Genomic DNA, 11,368 nt, shown 5'->3' with positions numbered 1-11,368 from the left:
CTTATTTGAATGTAACGATYATGAAGTGATCATGCAGACAAGGCAGCTAGCTTGAGGAGCATCCACTTACCCTGTGGTTAGGGGAGAGGGAATAGGAGAGCGGGCAGAAAGGGACCTCTTGGAGGAGGAAGAGACGTGCTTGCAACCAGTGGTGCTGTCTGCTCTGCACCTGGAGGTTCAGGAGGCAGGTACATGTAGGTTAGCTTCTGACCACGGGGTCTTTGCTTGCTGATTTGAGTGTGGTTACAAGGAGGCCATGATGGCCCAGGTCATGTGTAGAGTAACTTAAAAAGAGTGAGCGGCTGTACACGTAAAGGTGGACCACTACAGTTGTTATCGGAGATTAAAAACAGGCCAAGTATGTTTTTGGTGTTTTGCAAGGTTGGTACTGACTGTGGTGCAGAGGAAGGCCTGCCTTTCCTCACCTGCAGCTGGAGGTGCGCTCAAGTAAAACCCGGCCTCCTCATTGGCTATATCTGGAGTTCAGAAGGCAATGCTAAGGTAATTCATGTCCATTAATGAAACCTCTGCCCTCGTCCTAGGTGGCGAGTTTAGAGAGGAGGAAATGGAGGTGAGGAGCCTAAAGGTGGAGAGGGAATCTGTTTCAGAGCTGAAATTAAACTTTGGCTCCAGGCATYGTGCCTCTGGAAATTTCTAAAGTGTTTGAGTTTCATGTCAACACTGTCCAATTACAGCACTGTAATTTAGAGTAATTTATAAATCTGTATCTGCAGTGGGTAAGATTTGCATAAACCACATACATTAAATGTAAAAGCACTGGGTTAAATAATTAAGTAATAAAAAGATCACAGCAACATTAAGGAACACAAAAAACTCTGTGAAAAAAGGCTATAAGGCTATTGTATCTCTCTGAGTTCTTCGAAGAGCAGAGGAGATGTACTAGATCAGACCAATGTCCATCTAATTTAGTGTCTTGTTTCCATCTGTAACCAATATCCACTGAGAGATTAGAGGAACAAGGCAAGAACAGGCTTTGTCTTATTTTGCTGGTTTTGCCAACATTTTGCTCCAACTCTATTCTGAAATCTATTTGCAGCTTTTAATTCTGGTTTTGATAAAAGTTATGCATCATTCCGACAGCATATCCATGGTAATCTCTGTTGCCACATGAACAGTATGACTAAGCCCACCCCAGCTTCCCTCAGACATAGTTTTTAATCACCATCTGCTAATGGCATGTTGGAATATATACTTGCATATGATAAATTACTTTCACAGCAGGGTAAGTTCATCTGTTCACCTGAGCCTGGGAAACTGAAGAAATGTGAGTTGTCCAATTATTTTGTTTCTTTATCCTTTTTATAGAAAGAATACTGGTTATGGCAACTAACAAAAGACCATTTCCTAGAGGGATTTGAAGAGACAGATAAGGATGGTTGTTAAAAAATGTGAAAAAAAGTTGCTGGATTTTGTATTTTCTTCTTGCAGCTCTGTAGCTGGTGCTTTGCCACAGCCTAAGTCTATCATTTATGTTAACGTCATGACATGCTTGCAGTGAGCAGCTTTTTGCATTGACTAAAAGCTATCCAATCCACTTAGTTAAGAACTGAGAAAAGCCTTTTATGGCCTTGTTTGTAGTTCTGCTGTGAGCATTATTCTTTAGAGAACATCATGAAATGACTTTATTAAAAATTACAAAAAAAAAAAAAAAAAAAGATATTCTAATTTAGAATGTTTTAAAATTATTTTTAACTAGTTTTTTGGCTGCTTTAAGTAGTTTTAAATGATGATGGAATGAGTGAAATCAGGAAATAAAACCAGTGTTTTCCCTGTTTTTTGTTGCAGGGCACACAGGTTAAACATACAATGTGTTCTCAGAAAAAACAATTTCATTTTTACTAATGTAGAGGCACAGTGCAAAAGCTGGCCGTTTTATGATTGAGTGGTACTAAAATTCTGTTTACTGTCAGTCTTTTCACATCTGAATCATGTTATTTAATCCAGATTTTCTTTGAAACCACTGCCAGCCGTGCAGTATGGATGAATGCTTGGAGAAACCAATTGATGCTATGCATATTGATGCTTTTAATTGTCTAGAATAATCACAAATTTCACACGGAGAGAGAGAGAATGTTTATTTCCATTCTCCATCTACTTAGCTTTACATATAGAAAAATAAAAAAAAGTAACCTTCCCGAAGAAAACTACGTGTATTGTCAGAAGGTTACTATAACTGAAGGACAACTATGGTTAATATAGAAGTCTTCTGCTTTGCTTTCGCTGCACATTTGGAAACAATATGCATTGAGCTCTTGTCATGCACTACCTTTGTAATCAGTGAATATATTTCTTTCTTTGTTTCGTGGGGGGTCTTTCATGCCAAGGCAAGTGAGAAAAAGAACATAAACAAGGATAGCCAAGTGTCTGTGCCCATATCTTATAGGTCAAAATCCCATTTCCTTAGTTCTCTTTGACTAGTTTGCTTGATCTAAAATATTGGACAAGAAATGAATGAGAAATCCTGTAAAAAAAAAAATTAATAGCTCGGGGACTTTCGTCTTAAAAGCCTGAATCATATATTATATGATTTCTAAAGACGAAATTGTGGCTAGTGTTTGATTCCCTGCACAGTAACTAATTGTGCAGTAATTTTTTCACACTTGCTAGCTAGCATCGTACAGAGCCATAATTAATTGCTGGCAGTAATACTGACTGGTGGATAACACAAAGCAGGATTTGATTTATCAGTGTCTTGCCAAACTCTTGCAGCCTGAGCCTCCATCTTCCATGAAGCTTTTGTGGTTCCTGCTGCTCATGGAGCCCGATTTGAGCACAAGGGTWCCACGTGCCACCTGTGGGTGACAAACTCATGTGTTGAGTTGAATCCTGGACCAACAGCGCTGGTTTTCCCTTTCACATCTCCCTCTTAGGAAGAGCACTTCCTTCTGCTTCTCCTGAAACCTGCAGAAGGGATTTAGTTCCCGGAAATTTGACTTTTAGCTATAGAAAACAGAGTAAAAGATGCTGCCTCTAACCACAAACTGTGCCTTGCCTGCAGTTTGTGAAGTACTTCAGCAGCTTTCCCCTGCTTCTTCTATGTTTTAGCTCATAAAACATTCTTCACGTATGAACTACTGATTTTGTCTTGTTTTAAACCTAATCTTTATCCAGTATAAGTCAGGAAAATTGAAGAACTCTGAAAATTGAAAATTGAAGTAGGAATTTCATTTCTGATAGGAACATATGTGCCTAGTCATGATTCCAAAGGATTTTTTTCCCCCTCCCTTAACTCATGGCTAGAACATACCATATGCTGTAATATTTTCCATTTGTAGAGCCCACTGTCTGATCATTGCAAGCTGCTATGTAAACAGTTTTTGGTCTCACAGTTTATTTCTCAGAACCTGGAGTCTGCTCTGTTTTCTAGTGAGAATGTGGTGAAGTGACTTGCTCAAGGTTACCCAGTCTATCAGCTGTGTAGCATAGTAGTAACTTGGAATTGTAATTTTTTGACTTTGGGGGCTTTTCAGTTATATTTTTATTTATGTCATGCAGAATAACGTAGTGTATTGTGCCTGGAAAATAACTAGAAAATTTATTTGGGCTAAGAGTAAAAAGTCTGGCAAATAACTTAAGAGATAGTTCAGAATAGTCATTTATTACTTTCTTATACATTTTTAAAGCTATAATCTTTGCAGATAAGAGATGAACTGGACTAGATTGCATTTTTATGAACAGATTTCCTCTCAGACATTTTTAAGACCAGACAAAGATACTATATATTGTTTTTGTGTAAACTTTAGCTGAAAATGATTTCAGAGTAGTTTCTAAATTGTCAAGGTATGATTTGTTGGTTTTTTTTTTTAATCTTGATGGAAATGGGTGTAGTATTTGCCCCATGTTGAGTGTAGTCAGACCCAGCATGCTGCAGTGGTGGTAGGCAATGGTGGTTAAGTAGCTGAACAGTAGGTGATTTTCGTACTGGGGACAAAATGAAAGCCTTATAGAAGAACTGTTCTCTCCCTAGGATTTTTTTTATTTAATAGTTATGATTTTTCTTCCATTTCCTCTATTTCTGGTGATTTAGGTGGACCATTATTTCTGATGCTATCTCAGTTCCTGTATTTGTGGAGARAAGAATATTGTCCTTGCTGAATGAGTGCAAAAATATTTTCCCTTCTGCCAATACTTTTGGATAGATKATATATTCATGATACATAAAGTAACTGGGGAATTTTCAGGTAATTCAATCATGTAATTACAGTTTTCTCACTTTTATTTTGTGGGTAGCTTATCACTTTGAAAAAAAATGCCTCTAGCATGTTGAGGCTGTTTATGAAAATGAGTTAAMTGAAACATGAATTCAGAAGCATGTCTTGCATAAGAATAAAGAATAACTCTGACAGCAGTTGTTAAGAAGTGTAGGGGGTTTAAAACCTTAGGCATTTGAAGCTGTTTCTAAGAACGTCCAAAACTTGCACTTTGGATGCATAGGACAGGTGTGTTTTATGGAGGAGTGAGCGTACCTTGTCATCTCTCACTGGTGTTCTGTGGGAGTTGAAAGTTATTTATATATGAGGCTGAGAGAGAGTTTGGCAGCTTGTCCCTTTCTTACCTTTTTTCTCTCTTGGTGACATTAGTATTGTGGCAGCAACTTGCTTCTTTTCCCTCTGCAGCCCAAACCTTTTCGGTGTCAGGCCATCCTCTGACCCAGCTGCTCTTCTGCTTTTCCAGCTGCGTCCCCACTGAGGGTCCCAGGTTACGTGTTCTGTTTTCCTTCCCAAACTATGAGTATCCTTCCTCCCCCACCACCCTATGAACCTCTATTTTAAGTGACTTTCAAATGAAGGCCCTGGAGAAGAGTTGAAGAAGTTGACATAAATTTGTTTTCTGGAAAGTAGGGTGCTTTCTGACTAGAGTGCTCAAATGAGGGTGAAAGATTCTCTCTTCTGTTGCAGAGAGGGTTGTTTTGATGGAATTCCCCACCACACTACAGCAGTAAATTGAGAACCGCAGGACAGGTCTGCTTCTCTCTGCAACACTGGTGATGGTATAGTGGTTTCTTGGATGAGCTCAGTCAGAATATGTAAGATTTTTGCTTCACTGAGCTGTTTCTAGCTCTCTTTCCCACTTCTTCATCTATACATCCTTTTTTGTTATCCTTTTAATTGCCCTGAGACAAAGGATGAGGCTAGAGTAGACTTCAGACCTTCTCTCCAGTCTGCAGAAGAAGTTGAGAGGCTGATTCAGGAACCCTTAGGCTCCCATTGGATGGGATTAGTTTTCTAATACCCAAAGCTATGACAGAACTCTGTAGTTATTAAACTCCTGTGGTGAGTGTCCCATGAAAATGGCCAGACCTCATTTGTAACTTCTGAGCTTACATTTTCCTCCCTTACCTTAGTTTGCGGAACTTTGGGGTTTGAGGAGACTGACAGAGCAGTGAACATCATGCTCAACTTGTGAAGGTCAATTAGAGTAAGATTAGAAGAGTAATGAGAGGAAGAGAATTACCCAAACCCTCAAAAACAGAAGTCTACCTCAGTTTCTTGGTCCGTATTTTAAAATTTCTGCTGTTATATTTTCACAGCTTGTTACTCAAGTTGACTCAGATACCCTTGTGCACAACATAATCGTATCACTGGCTTCTGTGTACATACAGAGGTTAGATATTTCAGTGCTTGCACTGATAGGATATTCCTCAAGACGCACAACATCATTTAAGAGGTAGGTGGAAGTATTTAAGATGTTGTCTTGTGCAAAGAATCGGAAAGTACTAAAAATATTTGAAAATGAGGCTCTTCTGATACTTGCTGAATTTTCTGTTAGTAAGAGGAGATCAAGGAGAATATTTTTTCCTTTTTTTGCATATTTTTTTCCTAAATTTACCATATTACATTTATTGAGCTTTTTAATTTAAAATAGAGATACAACACTGGCCAGACTTATAAATAATATATTAAGATTTATCACAGGAATAAACTGTCTGYGATTCCAGTCAGTAACACTGATATTCAGTAAGGAAGACCACAGATGTGATAGTGGTTTGAGAGGCAGCTGAGGTAACATCTAGGAACATCTGGTGGAWGTTTTTCTAACCACTCAGCTACACAGATGCTAAGTGTTTTTTTTTCCATATTCTTCCTAGCCTCGGTTATGGATACTAGCATGCTTGTTACTAAAATGTCCCATCCCCCTGTGGTGCATGGCTTGCATTTGAATCAGTGAGTGCTTGTCTGTGGAGATGAAGAGAGTCATTTGGAAGGGTTCGGAAATGCTTTATGTTAAAAGGAAATGCACTATATGCATCAGTCAACGTAATAAGAAGGCTCTTGAATGTTTCTTTCATGTATCCAGTCATAATTGTGTATATTTGAATCTTTAATATGTTGTGTTTTTCTGTATTTTACCCTGTCACAGACATTTTCCTACTACTCTACAACCATCTTCGAGATGTTAATGTATATAAAAACAGATTTAGCTTGGTTGTCACTTTTCCTCATAGATTTTAAAATGAAGGAAAGGGTGTCTTTGTTCTTTTTTTATAGATCTACTTGAGAATTTTGAAGATAATTTGCGCATAAGAGTGGATGTTGACACTTTTTTGATCACAGAATCACAGAATATTCAAGGTTAGAAGGGACCTCTGGAGATCATCTAGTCCAACCTTCCTGCTCAAGCAGGAACACCTAGAGCATGTGGCACAGGGTGGCATCCAGGCRGGTTTTGAAGACCTCCAGAGAAGGAGACTCCACAACCTCCCTGGGCAGCCTGTGCCAGGGCTCTGGCACCCTCACAGTAAAGAAGTTCCTCCATGATGGCTGAGATGGGAAGGGTTAAAATGAACAAATTAACTGACAGTTTCCTGACTGTTTTTATTTGTTTTTTTAAAACCAAAATTCTTGCCCTTTAAATTTATAACAAGACATGGAAATGTGACTTTTTAAGGCATTGATTCTTTTAGCAGTGCCTTATCACAAGTGTTCTGGAGACTTTATCAGTCCAAGTTCTCACCTGTGTGAGTCACAGCACCTCATTCCATCATAGCAACAGACCAAGGACAAACATTCTGACCCAGCTTGGACACATCACCAAACTCTCAGGGCTCCTGGCAGCACAGGCACGGATCCCAGCACATGCGGTCAACACTATTTTACTGTTGTTTACCCATCAGAGTGCTATGGTGATGGTGAAGCCAGTGAGTATGATCAACTTGTCTTGTTCTTTATGGCTTAAATTGGCGATGGAAACTGGCCCATCATCATGTGAAATCTGTGATGGGAGTGCTGTGGGCTGTGCCCTGGTTAGAGCATCAGGGGAGCTCCTTGCCAAATGTTCTCCTTTGGTCAGTCTGAGYGAAAATGTGTTGATGCAAATGAAAAATGGGTGGGACAGCAAGGGATGCCCCTTGGCATGGCCATGAAGAATTAGCAGAGACCACAGTGGTGTTCTCACTKGAGACATGTCTTGTTTAGAGTTTTTCCAAGATGGCATAACTCAGTTTGTGATGTCATGTCCCTTGGCCATCCTGCTTAAYACTTGGAATATAGGCCCACATGCTGATTTACTCAAAATAGGCTCAAGCTTCATGAGTCATAGTTTTGTGGGTTCTTAGGTTTAGYTCTACAATGATTTCTCTTTAGCTGTTGTGATTGCTGGTCAGAGGCTCCAGTGGGTGCAAGATGCATCTGCCTTTTTCTACACATTGTAGTTGTTTTTGGTTTTGGTTTCTACAAGCTGAACACTGACTGAACTGAGGAGCTAACGCTCTAATTAAGTGACATACTGTCACATTTTATATACTCAGACTAGTTCATAAATGTGCTTGGTTTTAATTGTATCTCTAAAGATCCATCTAAACCTTATTGTGACATTAAGGCAATGCAAAATTCCATGCTCTGTGTTGTATGTTCTCAGCTTAGCATATCTGAGGAATTTTTGGCTACTATATGCTTTCCATATTGCCCCCATATGGCGAAAGAATGGAAACTAAAAAAATAATTCATCTTGTGGATTACAAATTGAAAAATGCTATGCTACCCTAATGCAATAATCCCATCCTGTAGATTAATGATTTGATGCTTTTTCTTTCTAATCTTGTCTGGTTTACTTTTTTTGTTTTCTGACTGCTACCTGTAATGCCTTTTTGAACCTATAGTCCGGAGAGATGCTAATTAGAAAAATAGACTGAGCTTTGTTTTATATAAAGCTTAATTTGAAAACAACTTTTGGTCAAACGACCAACTACTGCAGGGAGAAACAGGAAAGCAACTTTCCTGCCCCCATATAATCTTAATTATAATAAATGAGTTGCTCTATCATTATGAACATAACCTAATGGCCATACAGCTAAATATTTACTTGATAGTTTATTTAGTGCAGCTTTGTTTCTTTTTAAACTACACATTTTTTCTTTGCATCCTTGCTTCAACTGCCTGGACTTCTTAAACTCATAATCTCAGTATCTCTGATGTTAAAGAAACCAGAGTGTGAGGTCAATATTTCCATTACATAGCTAGAGAGGAATCTCAAGGAACAATGCCAAAATCACTTAAAAAATAAATTTACAGGAAAGATGACTCATCAATCAACAATTGCAGTTCTAGAAAACAGAATTAGTTGTATATATTCTGGGTACAGAGAAAGACAAAACGCACCCGGTATGACAGATGGGGGTAAAATAGGGTGACATTTTTTTCTTATTTCCTTTTTTTTAACCTYGCTCTGTTCCTTTTTTACCTTAAAAGGAGGAGCCTAAGTTGCATACGGTTTGTTGTGGCAGAAGTACCTTGTGAGGCCCATAAGGACCTGGCAGAAAGARCTGGTGTGATCCAGGCTTGCATTAATCAGGCAAGAAGCTGTAAGGCAAGGGGACCAGTTCACTTCTGCACTTATATACTGCCCATTTTTTGGTCTTTAATGTCTCCTGTAACTATAAGAAATTAAACATGAGGCCACCAGAGAGAGCAAAATACAGCAGCATGTGCTACGTGGGGATGAGGGCTTTCTGTGTTGGTGTGCAGTAACATGAGTGCGTATGAGGGCAGTTTGTTTCCTTCTAAAATACTTAGTGAATGACCACCGTGACCGATGGACCACGAAAGTCCGTCTGTGAGTGAAATCTCTTGGGCCGTGGCACAGTCTCTGGCCAGACTGGACTGCAGGCTGGAACTGGTGTGATGGTTCATGCTATGCCTGTTCTTCAACTGGGGAAGGCTCTGTGTTGCTGCCCCTGTTTTCTGTCCTTGGTGCTGCACCATCGATGGGCTTAGCTTACATGGAAAAAAAAAAGCAGAAAATTCCATCTTCCGACATGSGGAGAAAGTAGCATCTTAAGGACACAATGCCGGAGGCAAATCTACCACATCCTATGCACTCTTCRTAGCTCCGCTTCCTTTCCCGTCTAAACTGGGGGAAGAGGAGGAAATGATGTAATTGGCTCCTGCATCCCTAATCCATAAACATGGGCATCCCATTCTGTCACCAGCCCAAAGGGCTTACTCACTGGGATGCCTCAGCAGGATAACCAACAGCTAGAGGAGCGAGGCTGCAGCACYCTTCCGTGTCAGAATGGCTTTAGCCGAGGTTGCAATTATTTGTAAATAGGAAGTACGCTCTTGCAGTTCTCCARCTTCATGCTGTTGTTACGTATTTCCTTTTGCCATACCATTCTTTCCTGGAATAACAGTGTGCACACAATGCGACCTAGCAGTATATACTTTTTGAAAGGACATATAGGCTGCAGACAAGCTGTGTCCTCCTTGTGTGTTTTACTGTGTTTATGCATGATCCTTCTTTTGACAACACCATAGTTGTGTTTCTTGCTTCACTTACTGAAGTAGTTAATGCTCACAAGTATTGTGTTTCTGCCTATTACTTCTGGAGCATAGACCTAGCAGAAGCATGAGGAGACAGGACTCTCTGTCAGTACTGACAGTGACTGTATTTTCATYTCCAACTCCAAGAGAGGCAAAAGGTTTGATCTCTCAAACTCAGTAACTTTGGAAGTACTTTGAGAAGCTGCTGAGAATATTCTGAGTAGAAGTACTATTTTCAAACTACTCCCTGGCTCCCGCTRTTCCTGTGGGACACATTATAAGATGAGGCTGTGTGAGCGCAAGGAGGTCTCCGCCATGTGCTGATTCCAGAKCCTGCTCCTTCCATAGGGAAGGGATCAGCAGTGGTGGGACAGAGCTCACTTAAGATTATTATACACATGGGCAACAGGGAATCTGATTGAACCCTTCACAGGAAGAGCTAAACTCAGGTCTTTAAGAAAGCAACCTATTTCTTCATTCTCTTCTTTTTTTTTTGCTTCAGTTTTGCCCTTCAATTGGATTTCTTTCTTTTTCATGCRTGTGCTGGTGCATTGTCATGGATGACAGATTTGAGTGGTGGCCACAGTGTTTTTTCAGCTTTCAGAACACAATATGAGCTCCATCTCTATGACCTCAAGTCAAGGCAGTAATATAAGTCCCAAACTCTCCGACTTTTCAAGAAGTGTTCTCTTTTATCCTTAAAGGATAAGAAGATAAAGATATGGTTGGAGAACCTAGCAACTATCTCTCTGTTTTATTTTCCTTAGGATGCTGTGATACCATGGCAATGAGTTATTAATAAAACTCCAGACAGAAGGAGAGCTTCTAACTAACAGAATAACCATATATGAACAAATGTCATGATTTGGTCTGCAGGGTTGAAGAGTAGTTGAGCATTTAGCATAAAAATACAACTTAATCTGCAAATAAATCAAAGCAGACTGCTTGCTTAAATGTTGAAGTATTACCAATGTTTATAGAAGAGCAAATAATTATAAAGCACTGTGTGCATTATTTTAAATGTATGAACATACTGAATAATGTCTGAGTTTTTTTATGGTTTGTTACATTTCTGAGAAAATTATGAGCTATTATAAGTGCAGTAAGAGTTTCCCATGCAGTATTTCAGTGGCACTGACTCAAAATTCTGCAAGTCTTTATCCTAATATGCACCTCTGTAAGCATGGCACCGCTGCCCCTTGTAGGGATCTGCAATTAAAAAATCTACAAAACATAACTTTGCAGAACTATTAATTTGTAAACCYTCCACTATTCATCTATAAAAATAGAAATGTCTTTATTATCAGCGTAGAAGAAGAGTAGTCGGGTAGTAGCAGTGAAGCACTGTTTGCTGAGGCTTTTTAAGTSTTCCTAGCATTAATGGCGTAACACAAGCATTGGAGTTGGGTTGCAAACAGCGTAACGTTGGTATGCTGCCCTGCCCTTATAATGTGTGCTGACTGCRTGATGCCCTGCCCTTGTAATGTGCACTGGCAGCACAGCGTCTGCTCAAAGGTTTGGGGAGTTGTCTTAAGTGGCAACGTTATGGAAGTTCTTGAGGTTCTAATTTACCAGCCTTGCAAATGCTT

General features: G+C 39.6%; 1 protein-coding gene across 1 annotated transcript in view; it reads left to right on the top strand.

Moving 5' to 3' along the window:
• Positions 1 to 508: 508 nt before the first annotated feature.
• CMSS1 (cms1 ribosomal small subunit homolog) overlaps positions 509 to 11,368 on the top strand; it is a 102,860-nt gene continuing 92,000 nt past the window's right edge. Inside the window, exons 1-2 of the mRNA XM_026035881.1 lie at positions 509 to 571; positions 5,655 to 5,688. Coding sequence (XP_025891666.1) covers positions 509 to 571; positions 5,655 to 5,688 — 97 coding nt within the window. The remainder of the gene's footprint in view (positions 572 to 5,654; positions 5,689 to 11,368) is intronic.

This window comes from Nothoprocta perdicaria, unplaced genomic scaffold, assembly GCF_003342845.1.
Source record: "Nothoprocta perdicaria isolate Ctin4 unplaced genomic scaffold, notPer1 scaffold_169, whole genome shotgun sequence".
Taxonomy (NCBI): Eukaryota; Metazoa; Chordata; class Aves; order Tinamiformes; family Tinamidae; genus Nothoprocta; species Nothoprocta perdicaria.
Note: the sequence above shows the minus strand (reverse complement) of the source record. Positions and strands in the feature narration are given on the sequence as shown.